The following is a 24,261-nucleotide window of genomic DNA, read 5'->3' on the forward strand; positions in this document are numbered from 1 at the left end:
CTCTCCCCTCCCTCCCGACTTGACTCTGCCCCCTCCTCTGGGTGCAGACCTGTCTCTGCTGGGATGTCTTTCTTCCAGTTCTGGGCTGAGCCCCTCTGAACCCTTCTCAGTGACGCCCTCCCTGGGGGAGGAAACTGTATCCCCAGCCTCTGGAACAAAGCCGGACATAGAGCTGGAGCTTTATATTTATTTGTTGAATAAATGAATGAATGAATAAGTAACCCCCCCTCCCCCAGCAGAGCCCTCACCGACCCCTCTGCATGCCCTCCCCAGATTCGTCCCTCCCTCTGGCCCAGCCCTTAAGCCCACAGTGCTGGGGGTGTCTGTGTCTGGTTTTTTCTTCCCCAGACTGAGAGCTTCTCTAGGGCTGGGCATGGGGCCTTTCTGGGGCCCCCATTCTTGCCACAGGGACAGAGCCCACTGCAGAGTGGCTTTGCAGTATGACTGATTTTGGAGAAGACAGTTTGATCAAATTGAGCAAGACTGGCTGATTGGCAAAGTTGTGTAGGGTATGGGGTGGGGCTGGGGGGTGGGTTGGACATTTGGGGTTCACACAGGGTAGTGAGGAGGAAGGGGTTGCTTTCAGGGAGGGCTGAGAGTAAGAAGGGTTGTGGGTGTTTGGTAGCACACGTGACTCCTAGCCTGTGTCTGAGGTCCGAGGCTGCAAAAATCGCCTAAGGCTCAAGGTCTGGCGGGGCCTGAGTTTAGAGTTTGTGAGTGTTTCAGATTTTAAGTCCCCAGGAAGCTCTGTGCATGCCTCTGCATTTGTGCATCCTGGCTGTGTGTTCATGAGCCTTGCAGGACGTGCCTGGCTTCAGTTTCGGGGTGTCGGGGGTGGGGGAGTATCTGTGTTTGCGTCTTGGCTCTGTGTGTGTCTCCCGCTCTGGATGGGTGTTGGGGAGCAGGGGTGATGTTCAGGAGGCTGGGTGTGTCTGTCACGCTGTTTGGGCCCGCGTCTCACCACAGAGCTGGCCTGAGTTTCCAAGAGGGTCTTCGGGTCCCAGGCTGTGTGGGTGGAGGGTGGGCAGGGACCCCGGGAGGCCAGGCCGGGGGCGGGGGAGCTCAGGGCTGGCCCCGGGGCGGAGCGAGCCGCCCAGGGCTGGGGGCGGGGCTGTCCGGCAGTCTCACTTCAGCGAAGTTGGCGGCGCGGAGGCTGGCCCCGGACGCGCCAGGAGCCCAGGGAAGGAGGGAGGAGGGAGGAGGGAGGAGGAAGGGTCGCGGCCGGCCGCCATGGGGCCGGGGCCCCGGGGCCGCCGCCGCCGTCGCCTGATGTCGCCGCCGCCACCCCTGCCGTCCGTGCGGACGCTGCCCTTATTGCTACTGCTAGCGGGGCCGGGGGCTGCAGGTGAGGGGCCGGGACCTGGCGGGCGGGATGGGGTGAGTGGGTGGGGGAAGGGTAAGAACGGAGTGCCAGGCCTCCCCGAGACTGGGGCTGGCGGGCCTGGGAACCAAGGACCAGAGAGCAGAGACAGGGAGCGCAGGAGCCCGGGGACTGTGTGGCAGTCCCGGGGGTCAGGGACCCAGAATTGGGAGTGGGGGCGAGGCAGGACCCCAGAAGCCCGAGGAACTGGGGCCCAGGGGAGATCTGAGCTGGGAATGAAGGGACACAGGAGCCCAGGACTGGGAGCTCGAGGTGCGGGGATCAAGATTGGCGCGGGGGGTGGTGGTGCGGGGGCGTGGGTAACCAAGAATCTGGGGCTCTCTCACAACCTACGCCCGTCTGGAGTCCTGGGAAGGTCACGATTGGAACCCAAGTACCCCCACGTCGGGGACCCCTCACACAAAAGCCCCCCACCCTACTCCGAGCAGGGCTGGCCGGGCGGGGGGCGGGGAGGTGGCGCGAAGTTCTCGGAGCTCTAAACTCGGAGAAAACTTCCCAGGCCGGAGCGCGGCAAGACCCGGACCCGGACCCAGAGCTGGAGCTGGAGCCAGAGCTGCGCCCGCGCCCCTTCCCCCGCCCGCGGCCCCGCTCCCGCCCCTGGCTGCCAGCACCGGACGGCCCCGGGACCCCGTCCCCGCCTTGGGAAGGGAGGGGAGGGCAGGGGGCGCGAGCCCACGTGCTCCTCTCCGGCTCCGGCGCCCCCTCCCCGCAGCCCGAGCCCCTACCCAGCCTGCCGGGGGACCCCGCCCCTCCCCCTCCCCACTCTCCCCTCCCCCGCCCGGGACAATGGCCGCGCCGTCTAGACACCCCCTCCCCCCGGCCAGCCTCGCGCTTTCTTTGCCAGACAAAGCGGGACAGCGGCGGGGCCCGGGCCGGGGCTGCAGGGGTGCACCCCGTAAAGGGAGGCCTGGCCGGCAGGGAAGGGATGCGGGCCGAGTAGCCCTGGCCCTGGGTCTCTGGACCCTGACGGTGGGGCTCAGCACTGGGAGGGGTGGGGGCTGCGGGAGGAAATGGGCCTCCCCAGCTCAGCCCCAGGGTCGATGGGGCAGGACCAGGCAGGAGCAGCCGCCCCCGCGAGGCCAGCGCACACCCACATGGCCTGTCACACATTCACAGGACACACAGTCTTGGGTCGCACATGCAGAGATGCGGACGTGCGCGTGCGCACACACGCACAGAGTACACCTGCAGAGGAATACACCCAGCTCACACAAGGCACAGACATACACAGCTCACATGGGTTCACACTCGCATGCACATACAGTGACACATGTTCACACATACCCTGCACCACCAGCCCAAGACCTCACACACACTGCCTGCACACACTCAGATGCACATAGATGGAAGGACATGCCTACACCCAGCTCACACATGCAGACAGACGGGCACATCCAACCCATACACAGACACACCCAGGCACACAGAGGTCACACACAGACACACAGCTATATACCCGGATTCATAGTTCACATACATGGACACACAAAAAGTTTCAGTCTATAATCCTCTACATCCATGCAGGTCACGCAAACACACATGTGGCTCACAGGGCCCACAGCTCAGCAGGGCCCACGGCTTGTGTCATGTGGCCCCCAGTGTGAGTTCGCAAACACCCACGGGCTCCTGTCTGGGTAATAGTGTCCTGTCTGCTTGTCCCTTGAGGAAGGGGACAGAAGCCCTGTTTGGTGCATTCCCATGTCCAGCTTAATTTGTTCTATCTCTCCCTTTTTATCTGTCTCTGTCCATCTCTATCTCCCTTTTTAATCTGTCTCTGTCCATCTCTATCTCCTTCTCTCTGCCTGCCTGCTTCTAGTTTCCTCTTTTATGTCTGTCTCTGTTTTTCTAATTTTCCTCTTCCTCTCCCTTTCTCTCTCTCTCTCTCATACATGCACACACAGGCACACATGCACACAGCAGCCCCACACCTGCTGGCACACACAATTCTCCACTAGCTCACACCCCGCCACGCCCCTGACCCATCTGACAGGACAGTTCGACTGTGCCACACCCCAGAGGGACACAGCCCTCAGGGATGGTGACGCTGGACAGGGCAGCCCACATCTTGTGCCGGCTGCCCCTCCCTTCAATACAAACCCTATCCCTGCAACACCCAATGCTGGAGGCACATGTAGTACATGCCTTGGCATCTCTCCCCAGACCTAGCACACAGGCCTGCCCAGCTGGAGTAGATGCCCAACATCAGCGGAAGGAAGACCCATATGCCCCTAGGACTCCCCGCCACTGCCCCCTCCACAACCCCAGGATCTGGGCACACAGTCCCAGACCTCCCTTCAACACTCAGCAGCACCCTCACTTCCTGCCTTAGCACCCCCCCCCCCCCGCATTCTGGCAGCTTCTGAGCGCCCACATCTGGCATAAGTCGGCCCCTCCTCCTGCCCACCCCTGCCTTGTGGTTCCCAGGGCTCGAGCTGGCAGGGACAGCTGCAGCCCTAACAGCTGGGGCCAGGGTGGGGGGCCGTGGGAACTGTGGATGGGGGGCTCCCAGCACTCGCAGAGACGCCCCCAGCCTGGCGCAGCTGTTGCCTGGGGGAGGAAAGGAGGGAGTCTCACTCTGGGCTGGGGTTCCTGGGTGCCTTCCTGACACCCCCACCTTCCTTCACCCCTACCCAGCGCCCTCTTGCCTGGATGGAAGCCCGTGTGCGAATGGAGGTCGCTGCACCCAGCTGCCCTCCCGGGAGGCTGCCTGCCTGTGAGTGCCTGGCTCTGAGCCATGAGTGGGCCCTGTCCGGGGAGGCGGTCTGTCTTCTCCCCCTGCCTCTGTGTTCATCACAGAGGCTTCTACCACTTCCTACATGTGTGTGGCTTGGGCAACCCCTTGTTTCCCCACTGAATGCAGCAGAGTTAGGAGCAGAGGCTCTGGAGTCTGCCTGGCCTGGGTTCAAATCCCATATCATGTTGCCGATGGCCTGAGACTTAAAACTCTTTAAGCCCCAGTGTCCCAGTCTTAAAAATGGGCCCATCTAGAAAAAAAAAAAAAAAAAATGGGCCCATCAACGCCAACTTCACAGAATTCTCTGCTGCCTGAGGTCTTGTGTAAATCCCCTGATGGACAGGTAGTTAATCAACAAATTTTCAGGCACTAGTGATAGTGGCTTGGTAGTAGTGGGTACAGCATCTGCACATTCCCACATCTCAAGATTTAGTGGTGGGGACACAAGAGCCCTGATCTGCCACTTTCTTGCTGTGTGACCTTGAGTGAGTCACTTCCCCTCCCTCAACCTCACTGATCTGTGACACAGGGTGCTTCTCCTTGGCTTGTGACCAGAAGGGGCCCCCAAAATGCAATGTTGGATAATGCAAGGAAAGACAGAGGATTGCGGGAGCAGGGCAGGGCCGGGCCTGGGATATTGCTGAGCAGAGGCAGACGGAACTCAGTTTGAATTCTGGCCTCAAAGCAAGTGCTTTGAGCTCTCTGTGCCTTAGTTTTTGCATCTGGAAAATGGGGCAATAATAGTTCCCTCCTTTATGGGGCTGACTGTAAAGATTGAGACCCTTCCTATGGTGCAATCAGCATAGTGTTGGGCATTCAGTAAATGCTTAATAAATGGGATTATCATTATTAATAATGGTAGGGACACAGGAAATAGGTGCCATAAGGTGGAACCTCTCAAGGTTATGGGGAAATGCTTGGTTCCTTTCTATAATATTATCATTAGTAAAAGCAGCTCACCCACTAGCCGTTGATCGATTCATTAATGTATCCATTTATTCAGCAACATGTGTGCCAGGTCCAAGCTGGGTGGTCTGGGTTGACGTTAGAGCCCCTTTGAAGTTACACACGCACTTTGGAGCACCACTGTGGCTCACCTGGGTGGGGGTCTTAGCCTGGTTGAGCGGGTTCCTCGGGTTGGGACGGTGGGAGTCGGGGGTAAAGTGGGACCTTACCCAGAGCTACTCATCTGGGAGGCGGAGCCGCGTGGCCGGGCGCCTGCGTTTGGAGCTCCGCGCCTGGAATGCTGCCGACAGGTGAATGCGCCCGCGGCTGCCCCGCCCCTCGACAGGTGAATCACCGGCCCACGCGGCGGCCCGGAGCCCGGATCGCCCGGAGTGGAGAGAGCTCAGTCCCCAGACCTGGGCCGTGGGAAGCACTCCCCACGCCCCCCACCCCCAGTCTCCTTCAAGGTTCCAAATTCTCGTGTCCTTTCGGGGTCGCCCCAATCTGTCACCCCTCCATGGATCCCCCAACTCTCCCCTTCAAAGTAGGCTCTCAAACCCTTGTCTCTATCTCTTAGTGCTCGCCTCCCCAGCCAGTCCACCCCGCCAAGTCCGTGCTCCCCCCGCCACACACACACCCCTGCCCCCGCCCGTCTCCCGCAAAGCACAGGCGGTTGGGCGGGGCGCGGGCGAAGCTGGAACCAGCCAGACCGGTCGGCAGGGGCGCGGGGCGCAGAGCGTGGGAACCCGCCCGGGGCGCCGGGAGGGGGCCGCGCGGCCACGCCCTGCCTGACGTGGGCGGGGGGCGGTGCGCAGTTCTCGGCGCCCAGAGCAGCACTTCCTCTCCCGGCGAGCAGTCTTGGCTGCCGTCCTTGGCCTGAGGGCCTTGGGAGAGGGCGCTTGGGAGCTGGGTTCTCCCCTTCTTACACCGTCTGCACCCGGCCGTGCCCCGACTTGTTTCAGTGGGGGCTGGGGTGAGGGATCTTGTGGGTGACGCTAAAGGCTGAATCAGCTACTTAAGTTTAGCCCCGAGCGACCTGCACAAGCCAGAGGAGGAACCGGCGCGAGGGGTGGGTAGCGTCGGGGGACGGGCCTGGACCCTCTTGTCTCTCCAAGCCCCTCCCTCTGACCCCACCGTCTGGAAGTTTCTGGTCTTAAGACCAACCCCCATATTTACCCGCACATTCAAGGTTGCCTTGGTGGGTTTGGAGGGGGCTGCAGGCTGAAGGACTTTCCTCCAACAAGAGGGCGCCCGCGTTGGTGGCCACCTCCTCCTCGCAATGGAAGGAAGGGTAGTTATGTGCCCCCAGGAAAGGAGTTGAGGATTGGTGGGGGTTCTCCTGCCTATCCATGTGAGAGTCCATATTCGTGAATGAGGCTATGGGTTGGTATCTGAGTATTTGCCAGGGCAACACATCGTGTTGGTGTGTCCTTCTGTGTATCTGTGTATATTTTGGGGTCTGTCTGTGTGTGCCTGGGAATCTGAGACTTTGCATTTCCCGTTTCCTCTACTCTTCCCCACACAGCCCCATGACTCCCTCCCTCACTGTGAAAATGTATTTGCCTTTTCCCCACCCCCATCACTATCCTCCTTATCCTGTGTCTTAGTTTCCTGTGGCTACTGTAACAAGTTACCACAAACTGGTTGAAACCGACAGAAATTTATTCTTGCAGTTCTGGAGGCCAGAAGTCTGAAATCAAGGTATTGGCAGTCACAGCCTCTCCAACGGCTTTAGCGGAGAGTCCTTCCTTCCCTCTTCCAGCTTCTAGAACCTCCAGGTGTTCCTCCAGTCTCTTCACACGGCCTTCTCTTTCTCTCAAATCTCCCTTTGCCTTTCACTTGTAAGTAAGGACAGTTGTCACTCAATTTTGGGCCCACCTGGATCACCCAGGGTGACCTCATCTTGACGTCCATCATATAATTACATCACTAATTACATCTCTTTTTCCAAATAAGGTCACAGTCACAGGTACTGGGACATGGACATAACTTTTCTGGGGCCACCACTCAACCCACTACATCTTTCATGGCCCTCATGGCCCTCACCACCGCCCCACCCCGGCATGTTGTTTATTAATTCATTATTTGTATATCTTCTCTTTGCCGGACCTGGCTGTGAACATCAGGAAGGTAGGGACCACTTTAATTGTGTTTGCTGCTGTATTCCTCTTGCTAAGAACTTAGTAGGTGCTCAGGGAATATTTGTTGCATGGATGAATGAGTATGCGCGTTTGTTTGCTTGTGTGTTTCTTGTCTTTCTTGTGCATATCTCTGTGTTTGGGGCCCTCCCGCCCTCACTTTCCCCACCAGGCCATTTCTGCCCACAGGTGCCCACCAGGCTGGGTGGGTGAACGGTGTCAGCTGGAAGACCCCTGCCATTCCGGCCCCTGTGCTGGCCATGGTGTCTGCCAGAGCTCGGTGGTGGCAGGCACCGCCCGGTTCTCCTGCCGCTGCCCCCGTGGCTTCCGAGGTAAGGGAGGGTCTGGAAGGGAGCCCGGGGCAGGCAAGGGTGTGGTCAGCCCCAGGCTCACCCTTTCTGGTTCCGTCCAGGCCCAGACTGCTCCCTGCCAGACCCCTGCCTCAGCAGCCCCTGTGCCCATGGTGCCCGCTGCTCGGTGGGGTCCGATGGCCGCTACGTCTGCTCCTGCCCACCTGGCTACCAGGGCCGCAGCTGCCGAAGCGACGTGGATGAGTGCCGGATGGGCGGACCCTGCCGCCATGGTGGCACCTGTCTCAACACACCTGGCTCCTTCCGCTGCCAGTGCCCAGCTGGCTACACAGGGCCACTGTGTGAGAGCCCCTTGGTGGCCTGTGCCCCCTCGCCGTGCCGTAACGGGGGCACCTGTAGACAGAGTGGCGACCTCACCTACGACTGTGCCTGCCTTCCTGGTGAGGGAGCTGTACCTAAGGGAGGCAGCAGAGGTGGGGGGACAGCAGGCCAGCCTGGCAATGACCATCCTTGCTCCCTCCTCCCATGCTAGGGTTCGAGGGCCAGAACTGTGAAGTGAATGTGGACGACTGTCCAGGGCACCGATGTCTAAATGGGGGGACGTGTGTGGACGGTGTCAACACCTACAACTGCCAGTGCCCTCCTGAGTGGACAGGTGAGCAGTGGGACTAGAGGGAAGACCTTGGGTCGGCATGCACCAGGTGACTAGACTGGTGCATCTGTGTGCCACAGGCCAATTCTGTACGGAGGACGTGGACGAGTGTCAGCTCCAGCCCAACGCTTGCCACAATGGGGGTACTTGCTTCAACACGCTGGGTGGCCACAGCTGTGTGTGTGTCAATGGCTGGACAGGCGAGAGCTGCAGTCAGAATATTGATGACTGTGCCACGGCCGTGTGCTTCCATGGGGCCACCTGCCATGACCGTGTGGCCTCCTTCTACTGTGCCTGCCCCATGGGCAAAACTGGTGAGTGGCTGTTTTCCCTGTAGGCAGCAGGGAGCCATTGATGGTTCTTGAGTAGAGGCAAGGATGGAGTCTGACTTGAGTATTAGAATGATTATGCTGGAAGCTAGATTTGGGGTGAAGGATAAGCCTGGGAGAGGCCTGGGAGGAGGCTGGCAAACAGTCCAGGGCAAAAACCATGGGAATTTAGAGCTAAACTGTGACTGAGAAAGAGAGGGGGAAAAGTCCAAAGGGAAGTGGCAAAGGTCAGAGGAGGTGTTTGGGAGGGGGACTTGGAAATGGAGGGAAGGGTATGTCAGACAGAGGGTACTGCAGAAGCAAAGACTTGATGGTAGGACCCTTTTATAATCAGAAAAAGAATCAGTAGATTTAAAAACAATATGTGGGGCTTCCCTGGTGGCGCAGTGGTTGAGAGTCCGCCTGCCGATGCAGGGGACGCGGGTTCGTGCCCCGGTCCGGGAAGATCCCATATGCCGCGGAGCGGCTGGGCCCGTGAGCCATGGCCGCTGAGCCTGTGCGTCTGGAGCCTGTGCTCCGCAACGGGAGAGGCCACAACAGTGAGAGGCCTGCATACCGCAAACAAACAAACAAACAATATGTGGTTGCTTCCAACTTCAAATGGTTCAGAAAAAAAGATAGATAAAGCTTACAATAGTTGAATCTAGGTGGTGGGTATATGAATAAACTTTTTTGTATGTTTGAACTTTTCACAATAAATGATTGGGGAGAAATAGCTACTAAATACAATGCTGGTTAGTAAAAACAAAACACAAAACCATATTTGGGGGTGTGGGAGCTTTGGGCAGAGCTGGGGGGCATATCTGCCCTTGACCTCTACCTACTCCTTCCCAGGACTTCTGTGTCATCTGGATGACGCCTGCGTCAGCAACCCCTGTCACGAGGATGCTATCTGCGACACGAACCCGGTGAACGGCAGGGCCATCTGCACCTGTCCACCTGGCTTCACAGGCGGGGCGTGTGACCAGGATGTGGATGAGTGTTCCATCGGTGAGGGGGCGCTGTCTGAGAGTAGGGAAGGAGGGGAGAGGCAGTGGTCAGCTGGCCACACCTACACCCTCTGTGACTCCTCCTGCAGGTGCCAACCCTTGTGAGCACCTGGGCCGGTGCGTGAACACACAGGGCTCATTCCTGTGCCAGTGCGGCCGTGGCTACACTGGTCCGCGTTGCGAGACCGATGTCAACGAGTGCCTCTCCGGCCCCTGCCGCAACCAGGCCACGTGCCTCGACCGTATAGGCCAGTTTACCTGCATCTGCATGGCAGGTGTGTGGTGGGCGGGGCTGGTGCGGGGCCTGAGGTGGGGAGGCGGGGTGAGAAAAGCCTCAGGCTGGGCAGGGGGGGGTGTGAGGGGAGGGAGCTGGGACTGTGAGGCTGAAGCCTGGGATGAGGTGGAGGCGGAGCCAGAGCAGGATCTTGTGCAAGGTTGCAGGCATGGTCAAGTGGAGTCGGTGGAACCTCAGATGGGCTGGGAGTGGAGTCTGGACACTATGGGGTGGCAATGACATGAGGGCAGGACCACGGTCTGGAGTGATCAAGGCGGAGCCTGCAGACAGAAATGCACTGATGCCGGGGATGGGATTGAGGCTGGGCACAAGGCTGTGGTGGGCCCTGAGGCTGGGACCTAGGGACAAGACAGAGTCTGAGGACTGGAGAGGGCAAGGGCTGGTCTGAAGGCAAGGCCCATACGGAGTCTCATAAGCCTTGAACCAGTTGGGGCCACAGCTGAATGAAGGTCCAGCCTGAGTCTAAAAACTGAATCTAGGGTTGGGAGGCAGCAAGGCCAAGGCTCAGGGGAACTGTGTGTTAAGTGGGAAGGGGGTACGTCCCCCGTTGCTCTCCCTTCAGACCGGAAGCTAACCCCCATTGCCCTAATCCCCTTCCCTCTACCCCCAGGCTTCACAGGCACTTATTGTGAGGTGGACATGGACGAGTGTCAGAGCAGCCCGTGTGTCAACGGCGGAGTCTGCAAGGACAGAGTCAATGGCTTCAGCTGCACCTGCCCCTCGGGTGAGGACTCTGGGCCAGGGAACCTGAAAAAGACGAGTCTCTGAAGGGGCAAAGGCTCCAGGATGGGAGCTTATAAGACCATGTTAGTGGTTACCTATCATAACAGAAACCACCTTATGAAAAACATTGGAATTAATTTAAAACTAAGTAAATGGACTCCCCACCCAAACAAGGCAGCTCTGGTGAGGGGTGACTGCTCTGACCCTGTCTGGCCCTCTGTTCCTCCCACACCCCCCACTCCAGGCTTCAGCGGGGCTATGTGTCAGCTGGACGTGGATGAATGCGCCAGCACACCCTGCCGGAATGGAGCCAAGTGCGTGGACCAGCCGGATGGCTATGAGTGCCGCTGCGCAGAGGGTGAGGGAGGGCCAGTGACGAGTTGGCAAGAGTCTGGAGGCGGGGCTAGTGGGGGAAAGGGCCAATAATTACCTTGGGGAAAAGTTGGGGGCAGGGCTGCAGCAAGGCAGGACCTCAGCAGGGCCAATGAAAGAGCCAGGAGGCGGAGCCAATGATGGACACAAGCAGAGGTAAGGCTGGGGGTGAGGCCAAAGGGTCTAGCAGGATAGGTGTGCACTTAACTGGAGGGGTGGGGTCCGACCCCCTACATCCCCAGGCACCTCCCATGTGTCCCCATTTCCAGGGGAGGGCGAGGCAAATCAGGGCTGATAGTGTAAGGATTGGAAGCAGGGTCACGCTAGGGGTGGGATTTAACTGCGGTAGGGTCCTGGGCAGGGACGAGGCTTGGAGCTTGTAGCTGGATGGAATGGAGCTACATTCAGGGGCAGGGCCTGAACTGAGCCCGCCTCCTGTTGGCTCGATGGGCCGGGCCTGAGGTAGAGCTGAGCCAGAATTGGGCAGAAGCCACGGCTGTGGGCAGGACCTTGGCCAGTGGGCGGAGCCTGACCCTCTGTCCCCGCAGGCTTCGAGGGCACGGTGTGTGAGCACAACGTGGATGACTGCTCGCCAGACCCTTGCCACCATGGGCGCTGTGTGGATGGCATCGCCAGTTTCTCGTGCGCCTGTGCCCCGGGCTACACCGGCACGCGCTGTGAAAGCCAGGTGGACGAGTGCCGAAGCCAACCCTGCCGCCATGGTGGCAAATGCCTAGACCTGGTGGACAAATACCTCTGCCGCTGCCCTCCCGGCACCACAGGTGGGGCCGGGGGCTGGGCTGGGGCAGAAACAGTACATCTGGTAGGACACAGAGGGTTCGGGAATGGTGCTCCTGGTAGGGCACAGTGGTGGCAATCCCTGTCATGTTGCCCTTCCCCAGGTGTGAACTGCGAGGTGAACATTGATGATTGTGCTAGCAACCCCTGCACCTTTGGAATCTGCCGGGACAGCATCAACCGCTATGACTGTGTCTGCCAGCCTGGCTTCACAGGTGGGCAAGTGGCTGACGCGGAATGGAGGTCTTTATAGGGTGAGGGTGAAATCACCCATCTTTCTTGGCCAGGTTTTGCCCCTCTCTTTGCACACTCTGGTCCAACGAGGTTGTCCACGCTTTGCCCTGAGACAGTGCTTTCTCTCATTGGCGTGTTGTCCCCATATTAGCTCAAGATTATCCTGGAACATACAGGAAGGTGTTCAGACTCAGGGATTGAGGTGTTTCTGAGTGGGGCCAGGGTAACCCTTGGTGGAAATGAAAGTGATTTCATATAAGTTTGGGGACAAGGCAAGGATGATTTGGAGCAAGGTATCTCTGGGTTGAGGAGGTGGGTATCCTAATTTGCACAAGAGATGATGTGTTGTGAAGCAAATGAGATTGTCCTTGTTCAAGGGTGTGGCTCTGCTAAATGGGGCAAGGTTGTCCCTCCCCGGTAGGCTCGGCTATCCTCGTTCTGGGACGAGGTTGTCTGCCTGCTCCCCAGGGCCTCTCTGCAACGTGGAGATCAACGAGTGTGCGTCCAGCCCATGCGGTGAGGGGGGCTCCTGCGTGGATGGTGAAAATGGCTTCCAATGCCTCTGCCCACCTGGCTCCCTGCCCCCGCTCTGTCTTCCCCCAAGCCATCCCTGCGCCCAAGAACCCTGCAGTCATGGCGTCTGCCACGACGCGCCTGGAGGGTGAGGCCTCTCCCCAACCCTTGATCCCCACTGCTTCCCTGCCCTCCTGCCAGCCCTGACTGCCTCGCCCTTCAGGTTCCGCTGCGTGTGTGAGCTTGGCTGGAGTGGCCCTCAGTGCAGTCAGAGCCTCGCTCGAGATGCCTGTGAATCCCATCCGTGCTGGGCAGGCGGCACCTGCACCAGTGATGGAACGGGCTTCCGCTGTACCTGTCCCCCTGGTGTCCAGGGTGCGTGTCCCCACTTTCCCTCCCCAGGGCTGCCTTTTTCCTTCTCATTTCCCTTCTGTTCCATTCTTCCTTCCTTCTCTGCATTAATACCCCCCCCCCCACTTTTTTTCCTCTCCCATCCCTACCCAGGAGCTTGGGAAGTGGGTATCAAGGTGGGGACCTTGGGGGGAGATGGGAAAATGGAATCTCTCAAGACTGTCTCACTCTGCCTGCCCACTACAGGCCGTCAGTGTGAGCTGCTGTCCCCCTGCACCCCAAATCCCTGTGAACATGGGGGCTACTGTGAGTCTGCCCCTGGCCAGCCGGCTGTCTGCTCCTGCCCCCCTGGTTGGCAAGGTATATCAGCTGCTTCTTCCTCTTCCTCTCCCTCATCTCTTTTGCAACCTGCCCCATACGGGGTGATGCTGGGGACCCAGAGAGGGAGTCACTCCTGGTCCTGCCTTTTAGGGGAGCTTCCTTCTGAGAAGAAACAGAGCTAGACACAGACACTTGCAGCCGATGTGGTCAGTTCAGAAGAAGAGGAAGGGCTACGGGGTTGGGGAAGCTAGGAATCAGGCTGAGAGTTTTGGGGACAGCCTGGAGGAGCAGACCTCAGTCACAGAATGCATTCACCACCCTCTGAAACAAGGAGAAGGCAGTTCTGGAACAGTGTGTGCAAAATGCCCAGAGGCAAACTGTTCTTGCCTTTGTCCAGCTCAGGCTTCAGGTTCTTCCTGAGAGCCAGGTACCCTCAGACCCTACCCTGCGCCTTCTAACCCGCTGTGTTATTTTACTCCCCATCCCCAGGCTCACGATGTCAGCAGGACGTGGATGAATGTGCTGGCCCCTCACCCTGTGGTCCCCATGGTACCTGCGCCAACCTGGCAGGGAGTTTCAGCTGTACCTGCCACGAGGGCTATAGTGGCTCTTCCTGTGATCAGGACATCGATGACTGTGACCCCAGTGAGTTCAGGGGAGCTCTTGGTGGGGGGTGCTGACCTAGGGAACAGGTTCATCAAGCCCCTGCATGTGCCTAGCACTGTGTTTTCATTTCATCTCCACAGTTATCTTACTTTCCCCATTTTGCTCATGAAAACTGAGGCCCCAAAGAGGTTAAGTGACTTGCCCAAGGTCATGCAGCAAGTAGAGGGATGAGCTGGGAGAGGACTCTGAAGCCTATATAGATTGCCTCTGGCAGCAAGCAAGTTAGGATTGTGTGTGAAGTATGAGATAACAGGCCCCTAGTGAGTCTCCAGGAGCACTGTTCAATGGACAAATAATGCAAGCCACATATGAATTAAATTTTTTCTAATAGCCACATTAAAAAGTAAACAAAACAAACAAAACCAGGTTTATTTAACCTAATAACATAAAAATATTATCACTTCAGTATAATCAATTTAAAATTATTGAGATATTTTACATTCTTTTGTTTTTCATACTGAGTCTTCACAATCTGAAATCTGGTGTCTGTTTTATGCTTACAGTACGTCTCAAATTGGACCAGCCACATGTCAAGGGCTCAAGAGCCACATGTGGTCAGTGGCCACTTTACTGGCTAGCCCAGGCCTGGAGGACACCTCCTGTGCTGAGCCCGGGACTTAAGCAGACACAACTAGTACTTGGCAGCTCAAAGGGACCTTTTTTTGGCTTCTCCAACCCCTCCCCCCTGCCACATAGGCGAGGTTTCCAGATAAGGGAGGGGGTGAGGCCACAGAGGGGACGGAGTTTGATCCCCCTGGCCAAATGTGCCCCTCCCAGTTAAGCCTGGTCTTCTCCTAATTCCCCTCTGCACAAGACATGGCCAGGTCAGGCTGGACTGACAGGGGGCGAGCTGTGTGACCAGACCTCCTCCTTTCTGACCGTAGACCCCTGCCTGAATGGTGGCTCATGTCAGGATGGAGTGGGCTCCTTTTCCTGCTCCTGCCTACCTGGCTTTGCTGGCCCCCGCTGCGCCCGAGATGTGGATGAGTGTCTGAGCAGCCCCTGCGGCCCAGGCACCTGCACAGACCACGTGGCCTCCTTCACCTGCACCTGCCCGCCGGGTTATGGAGGCTTCCTCTGCGAGCAGGACCTACCTGACTGCAGCCCCAGGTGGGTGGGGCCTGTCCTGGGAGTCAGGGGCCCTGGCATCGGACGGGGAGTGGGACCTGAGGAGTGGGGACAAGGGGAGTCCTCGGCTTGGCACCCACCTCAGGACTCTGATGCCTGATGGGTTCGTGTCCGGGAAGGGGCAGGCCCTCTGTTGGGAGGTCACCTTAGGTACCCTGGTCCCTGAGGGAGCCAGGCCAGACCAGGGTGGGGTCTCCACGTGGCTTCCACGTAGCCCAGAAGTACCTGGTATATCGGGGCTAAGGGACAGGACGGGGAGGGGCCTCTGCTGGGACTGCAGCTTCTCCTTGGGGTAGGGGTTTCACCCACTCAAAGCTAGAAGGGGCCCATGGGGGAGGGTGGGGCCTTTGAGGGGGCGGGGCCTGACGCGCCCCTCCTTTCCCTCCAGCTCCTGCTTCAATGGTGGGACCTGCGTGGATGGTGTGAACTCGTTCAGCTGCCTGTGCCGCCTGGGCTACACTGGCACACACTGCCAACACGAGGCCGACCCTTGCCTCTCGCGACCCTGCTTGCACGGGGGCGTCTGCACTGCCGCTCACCCCGGCTTGCGCTGTGCCTGCCCTGAAGGCTTCACCGGCACGCAGTGCCAGGTGGGCGGGGTCACTGGAGTCTTGGGGGAGAGTCTAGAAGGATAGTCTGAGGGAGGGGCCTGCTGGGTACTCTGATTGGGAAGCCGGCCTGGATCCTGGGGGAGGAATCTGGAGAGGTATTCTGGAGCGTGCCCAGGACTCTGGAGGAGAAGCTGGGTCCGTTTTCAAGGGTCCCCAAGAGCAGACACCGCGGCCTTCCTTTCCAGACGCTGGTAGACTGGTGCAGCCGCACACCTTGTCAGAATGGGGGCCACTGTGCCCGGACCGGGGCCTCTTTCTACTGCCTTTGCCCCTCGGGATGGAGCGGCCGCCTCTGCGACATCCAGAGTCTACCCTGCAGAGAGGCTGCAGCCCAAATCGGTGAGGGGGTGCGCGTGACTGGGTTTGGGGGGCTTGGGAGGGTGTGTATGCACATACTTCCTGCTAGTGTGAGCCGAATGAGAGTGCGACAGAGCACGTAGACATGGTGGGGATATGTGACTCTGTGACAGCTGGCCAGGACAAGGACGGTGCGTATGTGTATCACCATGAGACAACCAGGATGTCTGCAACGCTGTGTGTGACCGAGCTGGCGTGAGCTTCGAAGGTGTGTGCATGTCAGTTTCAGGGGATGTGTGACAACCTGACAGAGTGTGGGTGAGACCTTGGTGACTGAAGCTAGTTGGGGGTGTTGGGTGGTGCTGTGTGTGATGTGGGCCGGGAGGAGGGAGCCTGCCTGACGCTGCTCTCCTCTGTCCAGGGGTGCCTCTGGAGCAGCTGTGTCAGGCTGGTGGGCAGTGCGTGGACAAGGACAGCTCCCACTACTGCGTGTGCCCAGAGGGCCACACAGGCAGTCACTGTGAGCAGGAGGTGGACCCCTGCTTGGCTCAGCCCTGCCAGCATGGGGGCACCTGCCGAGGCTACATGGGAGGTTATGTGTGCGAGGTAAGGAGTGCCCAGTGGAGGGGACAGGGGAGCTAGTCACTCCTGGGTGGGTCTGGCTACACATTTCTGTGTGTCTATAGCCTGGTGTGGTGTCTCTCTCTAGGCATGTCTGCGTTTTTGCTTTTGTGACTCTGGGTATATCTTTGTGGGTGTCATTCTGGGTAGATCTTAGGGTGTCTCTGTCTGGGTGTACTTCTGTCTTTGGTTGTTTCTTGGACATCTCTATGTGTGTCTCTGTGCATGGTGTCTCTTTGGGTATGAATGCATGTACCAGTGTCTGAATGTGCATCTCTGGTTGTGTGTGTCTTGTGTGTATCTGGGTATCTGGGTGTTTCTCCTGTGGGTCTGTCTTGTGCATTTGTATTGTGTGTGTCCCTTTGCACTGAGTGTATCTGTAGCCCTTGTGCCTGCGTGTCCTTCCATGTCTGGGTGTGTTTCCATGTACTGGGTGTGTGTGTTTCTGCACACTGGGCATGTCCTTTTGTACTGGGAGTCTCTGTATCTTCATGGCGAGTATCTGTGTCTCTCTGGGCTGAGTGGGTCCCTGCCTCACCCCCACCGCAGTGTCCAGCTGGCTACACTAGTGACAACTGTGAGGATGACATGGACGAGTGTGCCTCCCAGCCCTGCCAGCATGGGGGCGTCTGCATTGACCTTGTGGCCCGCTATCTCTGCTCGTGTCCTCCAGGAACGCTGGGTAGGCCAGTGTCAGGGTTGGGGGACAGGACGGGAGGCTGGGTTTCTGACCGCTCCTGACTGCTCCCCATCCCCCCTTCCCCTAGGCGTGCTCTGCGAGATTAATGAGGATGACTGTGGCCCAGGCCCACCCCTGGACCCGGGCCCCCGGTGCCTGCACAATGGTACCTGTGTGGACCTGGTGGGTGGCTTCCGCTGCACCTGCCCCCCGGGATACACTGGCCTGCGCTGTGAGGCGGACATCAATGAGTGTCGTCCAGGTGCCTGCCATGCGGCACATACCCGGGACTGCTTGCAGGACCCAGGTGGGGGCTTCCACTGCCTTTGTCATGCCGGCTTCACAGGTAAGCATGGGAGAGGGGGCTGGCCTGCGATCCTGCCTGTGTTCCCCATTGTGGCTGATGCACGTGCTTCTGCTTGCCCAGGTCCCCACTGTCAGACCGTCTTGTCTCCCTGTGAGTCGCAGCCATGCCAGCATGGAGGCCAGTGCCACCCCAACCCCGGCGCTGGGGGAGCTCTGACTTTCTCTTGCCACTGTGTCCCGGTAGGTGGGGTGGACACTCACGTCAACGTCTCTGGGAGAGGAGTGGGATCATGCCCTCATGGTAGGGTGTGGCTTTAGCAGGGAAGAGGTGTAAGATGGAAGGGGTTTCTGGGAAATGTTGAAATTACCTGGAGGTTGTGTGTTTGTGTGTGTGTGTCCCTCTGGAATTTGGAGTTGTGGCCTCTTGGGGAAGGCTGGGCTTACCTGCAAGGTGGGGCTCCAGTGCAAGAGGGAGAGGTTGAGCCAGACCTGGGGAGACTGGAGGTCCAACCTTTCCCAAGTCCTGATCCCCCATATTCCCCTCTCTCTCCCCCTTCAACCCTCAATCCTCTTCTCCACCCTTCCATTTCTCTTTCCCTCCTTCCTCCCTGTCTCCTCTCCTTCTCTCCCTCCATCCCCTGCCCCCGCACTTTTTTTTTCTCTCCTTTCCCCCCACCCAACCCACAGCCGTTCTCCGGCCCGCGCTGCGAGCGGGTGGCACGTTCCTGCTGGGAGTTGCAGTGCCCCGTGGGCGTCCCGTGCCAGCAGACGGTCCGTGGACCGCGCTGCGCCTGTCCCCCGGGGCTGTCGGGTCCCGCCTGCCGGGGTTCCCGGGGGTCGACACTGGGAGCCGCCAATGCCAGCTGCGTGACCTCCCCCTGCCTCCACGGGGGCTCCTGCCGCCCGGAGACGCTGGCGCCCTTCTTCCGCTGCGCGTGCGCGTCAGGCTGGGCTGGGCCGCGCTGTGAGATACCTGCAGCGGTGCCCGAGGCCCCCGAGGAGCCGTCTTGCCCGAGAGCCGCCTGCGAGGCCAAAAGCGGCGACAAGCGCTGTGACCGGGAGTGCAACAGCCCAGGCTGCGGCTGGGATGGCGGCGACTGCTCGCTGAGCGTGAGCGATCCCTGGCGGCAGTGTGCGGCGTTGCAGTGCTGGCTCCTCTTCAACAACAGCCGCTGCGACCCCGCCTGCAGCTCGCCCGCCTGCCTCTATGACAACTTCGACTGCCGCGCAGGCGGCCGGGAGCGCACCTGCAAGTGAGCCGGTCCTCACTCTGTGTCTTGTCTGTCCATGTGTCACATCTGACCATCCATGGGCCCTGCCTCTCTATCGGCCCATCCGTTTGCCTTGGTCTGTCAGTCAATCCTTAATCTGTCTGTTGGGTTGTCCCTTCACTTGACCCGTCTGTTTCTTGGTGTACCGTCTGCCCATCCATGTGTCACTTGTCTGTCTGTCTTCCCATTCCTGTGCCCTGTCTGTCCATCCTTGTTCCCTGCCTGTCTGTCAGTGTGCCCACCTGTCTGTTCATCCATGTGCTCCTTTTGTCTGTTTTTCTGTCTGCTTCTGCACTCCATCTGTCCCTCCCTATGGCCTGTTTGTTTGTCTTTCTGTCCATCCATGAATTCCTTTTGTCCCTCTATACACCCAACTGTTTGTCTGCACACCTGCTTGTCCATCCTTGGACCTCATCTGTCCATCTGTCTGTCTCTATGCCAGTCTGTCCATCTGTATGCCCCATCTGTCCATCTTTGTGCGCCACCTGTTCATCCATGTGCCTCTTCTCTCTGTCCTTCTGTCCCTTCACACACCCTTTTTGCCCCTCTATATGCCCATCCATCTGTCCATGCTCCTGCATGTCTATTCCTGCCCCTCTTCTGCCATTCTCTATGTCTGTTCATGAGCCCTGTCTATTTGTCCTATGCATTCCATCTGTCCATCCCTGTGCTGTGCTCTGTGTGACCCTCTGTGTGTTCCTCTGCCTGGAACCCTTTCCTTACTTTTATCTTCCTGTCCTCATTCCCACCCTCACTCTCCCCCTTGCTCATTCTGCTCCAGCCACCCTGGCCTTTCTTGCATTCTTCAGATTCCCCAGGCTTGGCCCCACCTCAGGGCCTTTGCACTGGCTGTTCCCTCTGCCTGGAATGCTCTCCTTCAGGAAGCCACATGGCTCCTTCCTCACCTCCTTCAAGTTTTTGCTCAAGCAATGACCTTCTCAGTGAGCTCCTCCCTGGCCACCCACCCCCAGCCTTATTTTTTTCCTTAGCATTTAATTCCATATAGATGTGTGTGTGTGTGTGTGTGTGTGTGTTTAAATTTAGCCTACATTTAGCCTTTATTGGTGTGTGATCGAAATGCTGTATATTCTGCTCATTCATCTCCTTTAATATCCGTCTCCGCCCACTGTAATGCCAGCTCCACGTGGGTAGGGATTTATGTTGGGGCCATATCCTTAGAGCCTACAGTAGCGCCCAGCACCTAACAGGTGGCTCTCAGTAGTTATTGACTTATTAATAGCTACAAAGCAATGGCTGTGTTTGCAGAAAGCCTGATACATTCCACAAGCACGTGGATACATTCCAGTTCTCTGCGCTTGCGCTGTCTCCAGGGTCTGGGTGCTCTGTGGTGTTTGCGTGCCGCGGAGCTGGAGGCTCCCTTGACCCCGCCCCTCTCTGTCCCCAGCCCGGTGTATGAGAAGTACTGCGCGGACCACTTTGCCGACGGCCGCTGCGACCAGGGCTGCAACACAGAGGAGTGCGGTTGGGATGGACTGGACTGTGCGGGTGAGGTGCCAGCTCTGCTGGCCCGAGGTGTCCTGGTGCTCACTGTGCTGCTGCCGCCGGAGGAGCTGCTGCGCTCCAGTGCCGACTTCCTGCAGCGGCTCAGTGGCATCCTGCGCACCTCTCTGCGCTTCCGTCTGGATGAGAACGGCCAGGCTATGGTCTTCCCTTACCACCGGCCTGGCCCTGGCTCCGAATCCCGGAATCGGCGGGAGCTGGCCCCTGAGGTGATCGGGTGAGTGACTCCCCCCGGGGGAGCCATGGTGCCCACGCAGACGCTAGGCCGGGCGTGGGAAGGGGCACCATTCCTCAGGTCTTGTGCATTTATTTCCCTTAACATCTGGGAGAGCCTTCTTGGCAATACATACAGCGTCATACAATACATGCATCTCAGTCTTGGCACCATTGACATTTGGGGCCGGATCATGCTTTGCTGTGAGGGGCTGTCCTGTCTTGTGCGCTGTAGGATGTTTAGCAACATCCCTGACCTCTATCCACTAGATGCAAGCAACGCACCTCCCCTCCCTTAAGATGTGACAACCCAAAATGCCTCCAGACACGGGCAAGGGTCCTCTGGGGGAACAGAATAGCCCCTGGTCTAGCACTACTTCCTTCTGGAGAGGCAGGGGTATAGCAGAGTGTTTAAGGGCATGTGTCGTTTTTTGTTTGTTTTAGAAATGGAAAATATAGAACTCTCCTGCTGGGGGCCTGGCAGAGGGGCCAGAAGGGAGATGTGGCTTCTGAGCAGAGTGGGATGTGCCACAGGGAGGAGGGCTGGAGGCTAGAGATGAGGGGCAGGGCCTCTGACTGGGTATGGCTGGGATGGGGGAGCCGGAGAGGATAGGTGATGGGTGCGCCAGTCCCTGGCTGGGGTGACTGAGTTGCTGGAAGTGGTCTCATCAAGATGAAGACACAGGGTGAAAACCAGGGGTTACTTTGGGGCTTCCAGAGGGATCTGGGGGTCTCGGAGAGACGCTCAGGAGGCAGTTGGGGTCAGAAGATTGAGAGAAGAAAGAAAAAAGGGTTTGGCAATCATTGCATCCATGGGAGGGACACAAAAAAGTGGGGAGAGATGTGGGGACAGAAGGATCATCTGGGGACACTGAGTCTTGAGGATTGGTTGAAGGAAATTAGCTCAGAAAAGAGAAGGAGGAGAGCCAGGGCCCAGGGCGCTGGGTATCCCAAAGAATGAAAATGTTTGGAGGGTTGGGTTCCTGGAAGGAGAGCCTGAGATGGAGATTCAGATACATGTGATGTATTGGAAGGGTGCTCTCAGTAGACAGGGAATGAGGGAAGTAGGATGGGGCAGGGGAGGAACTGAGGCAGGAGGTAGCCTCAGCCAGGGTCCGGCCTCAGCCTGATCCCTTGGAGGGCTCTGGAGGGTGAATAGCACCTCAAAGTTGGTCCCACCTTGAGACAGGAGGGCCAGCTTTTGTACACCCCACATGAGCCAATCCCTGGCTGAAGGCTTCCCTAAGGGGTGTCACCTCCCAAGTGAAGGGATCCCCACTTTGCTGAGGCCAGAGAGGCAGCTGTCAACTGTTAGAAGCCAATGCTCATAGCAGGCAGGAGATGGATACACCAGCCTAATAAAGGAGAAGTTGACATGAAAACAATGACCATTGGATTCATGGCTCAGAGGACACTGGTGGCCACAGCAAGACTCGTTTGGGGAATTGATCAAGAATTTTAAACATATACAAAAACAGAGCAGGGTAATGAACGTCGAGGTACCTAGGACCTAGCATTGACAATGAACACATATGGCCGTTATTATTTCATACATAGTCCCTTCAGTTTGTTCTAGTTCCCATGTTATGTTGAAATAATTTCTAGATAGCATGTCATTTCGTATGTAGACACGTCAGTATGTTTCTGTAAAAAATAAGCTCTTTCTTTAAAACACGATAATACCATGATCACAGTTAAAAAAATAAATATCCTTAATATCACCGAATATATAGTAAGTGTATTTAAAAAAAGACTGGTTTTGGGGTTGTGGTGGAGTTGGATGCTAGATAGGGGGCAGTGGTGACATGGTGAGTAGAGATGCTGGAGCCTGGTGCAGGGGAGTGGGGCATGGTGCAGGGCTTGTAGGAGTGCCTGCTGAGTCTGCCTGTCCCTCTGTTGTGTCCTCGCAGCTCTGTGGTGATGCTGGAGATTGACAACCGTCTGTGCCTACAGTCGCCTGAGAATGACCACTGTTTTCCCGACGCCCAGAGTGCGGCAGACTATCTGGGAGCCTTGTCAGCGGTGGAGCGCCTTGACTTCCCGTACCCACTGCGGGCGGCACGGGGTGAGGGCCAGCCTGGCGGGTGATGAGGGTGGAATCGGGGCTCCCATGGTGGGGTGGGCCTTGGCCCCTGGTTGAGACCCCCTGCTTCCTGCCCGCAGGGGAACCGCTGGAGCTGCCGGAACCGAGCGTGCCGCTACTGCCCCTGCTGGCTGCGAGCGCCGTCTTCCTGCTGGTCATTCTCGTCCTGGGCGTCATGGTGGCCCGCCGCAAGCGTGAGCACAGCACCCTCTGGTTCCCCGAGGGCTTCGCGCTGCACAAGGATGCTGCAGCTGGCCACAAGGGCCGGCGGGAACCCGTGGGCCAAGACGCTCTGGGCATGAAGTGAGGACCCTGACTCAGCCCATTCCCTGTCCCTGACTGTGGGGCTTTGTGAGCCCTTGAGCCCACCTTGACCTGACTGTGACCTCTGACCCCTACCTGACCCTAACTTCAGACTCCAGCCTGGAAACCCAGTGTTCTTCCCCTTGACCACTGACTCAATGATCCCTGGGAATCACCCCTGATGCGTGACCTTGGCCCCATTTCCTATGATCCAGTTCCCTCACTCAGATCCTACTCTGACTCTACCCTGAACCCTCCCTGACCACAGCTTCTCAGATTTCACCCTGATAGTCAAAATTTGTTCCCACATGACTACTGATCTCGTGATCCCTGTCTGCATCCCAATCCCTTGCTGGCTCTGTGACCCTATCCTCTGTGACCCCCAATATCACCTCTGACTCTAACACACCCTGACTTTTGACCTCACCTCTGACCCCCTTTCCACCCCAACTCAGTGCTCATTCCCCATGATCCTCAATCTTGGCCTTGGCCGTGGGCTTCACCTCCGACTCCCTGGCCTGTCCCTCGAGACTCCAACCCCACCCTGACCTAATCCCTGAATTTACCCCTCTCCTGTCACCCCGTGACCCCCGGCCTCTCTCCACAACCTCCTCGATTCTGGCTACATCTCTCGCCTGTTATGAGGATAACTCTATCCTCCATGACCCCTGACATCATCTTCTATAACCCCTGCTATGTGCCTGGGACCCTCCTCACCTGTCCCACAGCTGACTGCTCTGACCTCTGACCCCACTCCTGTGCTTCCCCAGTTCCACCTTAAGACCCTGGCCGTCACCCATCACAACCCCTGATGGTACCCCCTGCAACCTTGACCACATCCTGCATCCCCTCAGTGGACCATGTCTCTTGACCCTGCACCCTGCCCCTACTGACCCATTGTCCCCTCCCTCCTCCCCCCCACAGGAACATGGCCAAGGGTGAGAGTCTGATGGGGGAGGTGGCCACAGACTGGATGGACACAGAGTGCCCGGAGGCCAAGCGACTGAAGGTTGTGTCCCCTCCTCTGACCCCTGCCCTCAGGATCCTGGGTTGGGGCTTGATGGCCAGTGGGAGAGCCAGGAAAATCTCTGCTGTCCCTGGCGCTGGAGAAGAGTCACAGCACTCACCCCATCCTGGTCCTGGCATCTTTCCAGAGGGCATCCCCTGGCCCAGACAGTGACTCTGCTTTCTCTCTGCTGCATCCAACTTGGTCCAGCGTGCCCAGCCTGAGAGCACTCCCAGCTGGGCTTTTCCTGTCCTGGGGCCACAGCTACGGGCCCTGTCTTAGTCAGCTAGGGCTGCCATAATGAAATACCACAGCCTGGTGGCTCAAACAGCAGACGCTTATCTCCTCACAGCTCTGGAGGGTGGAAGTCTACGATCAAGGTGCTGGCAGGGTTGGTTCTTGGTGAGGGCTCTCTTCCTGGCAGGTAGAATGTGCTTTCTCACTGTGTCCTCATGTGACCTTTCCTCTGT

The 24,261-nt window shown here is 58.1% G+C and overlaps 1 protein-coding gene across 5 annotated transcripts in view; it reads left to right on the forward strand.

Annotated features, from left to right (window-relative positions):
- Positions 1-611: 611 nt before the first annotated feature.
- NOTCH3 (notch receptor 3) overlaps positions 612-24,261 on the forward strand; it is a 34,142-nt gene continuing 10,492 nt past the window's right edge. The window contains exons 1-28 of one of the 5 annotated variants that reach the window (XM_012535868.3): positions 613-1,345; positions 4,016-4,094; positions 7,388-7,530; positions 7,611-7,949; positions 8,042-8,164; positions 8,242-8,475; positions 9,325-9,480; positions 9,569-9,754; positions 10,385-10,498; positions 10,742-10,855; positions 11,418-11,651; positions 11,772-11,882; positions 12,370-12,562; positions 12,638-12,789; positions 13,012-13,125; positions 13,576-13,731; positions 14,637-14,862; positions 15,269-15,470; positions 15,677-15,830; positions 16,210-16,394; positions 16,959-17,091; positions 17,177-17,434; positions 17,516-17,634; positions 18,082-18,647; positions 20,071-20,403; positions 22,310-22,464; positions 22,563-22,785; positions 23,710-23,794. In XM_012535868.3, the coding sequence (XP_012391322.2) occupies positions 1,231-1,345; positions 4,016-4,094; positions 7,388-7,530; positions 7,611-7,949; positions 8,042-8,164; positions 8,242-8,475; positions 9,325-9,480; positions 9,569-9,754; positions 10,385-10,498; positions 10,742-10,855; positions 11,418-11,651; positions 11,772-11,882; positions 12,370-12,562; positions 12,638-12,789; positions 13,012-13,125; positions 13,576-13,731; positions 14,637-14,862; positions 15,269-15,470; positions 15,677-15,830; positions 16,210-16,394; positions 16,959-17,091; positions 17,177-17,434; positions 17,516-17,634; positions 18,082-18,647; positions 20,071-20,403; positions 22,310-22,464; positions 22,563-22,785; positions 23,710-23,794 (5,202 nt within the window). In that variant the 5' untranslated portion in view covers positions 613-1,230. Of the gene's footprint in view, positions 1,346-4,015; positions 4,095-7,387; positions 7,531-7,610; positions 7,950-8,041; positions 8,165-8,241; positions 8,476-9,324; positions 9,481-9,568; positions 9,755-10,384; positions 10,499-10,741; positions 10,856-11,417; positions 11,652-11,771; positions 11,883-12,322; positions 12,563-12,637; positions 12,790-13,011; positions 13,126-13,575; positions 13,732-14,636; positions 14,863-15,268; positions 15,471-15,676; positions 15,831-16,209; positions 16,395-16,958; positions 17,092-17,176; positions 17,435-17,515; positions 17,635-18,081; positions 18,648-20,070; positions 20,404-22,309; positions 22,465-22,562; positions 22,786-23,709; positions 23,795-24,261 lie in introns of all 5 variants that reach the window. The other 4 variants (XM_004277628.3, XM_033401588.2, XM_033401590.2 and 1 more) reach the window with 4 other exon arrangements.

Source organism: Orcinus orca, chromosome 3 (genome assembly GCF_937001465.1).
Source record: "Orcinus orca chromosome 3, mOrcOrc1.1, whole genome shotgun sequence".
In the NCBI taxonomy this organism is placed as follows: domain Eukaryota; kingdom Metazoa; phylum Chordata; class Mammalia; order Artiodactyla; family Delphinidae; genus Orcinus; species Orcinus orca.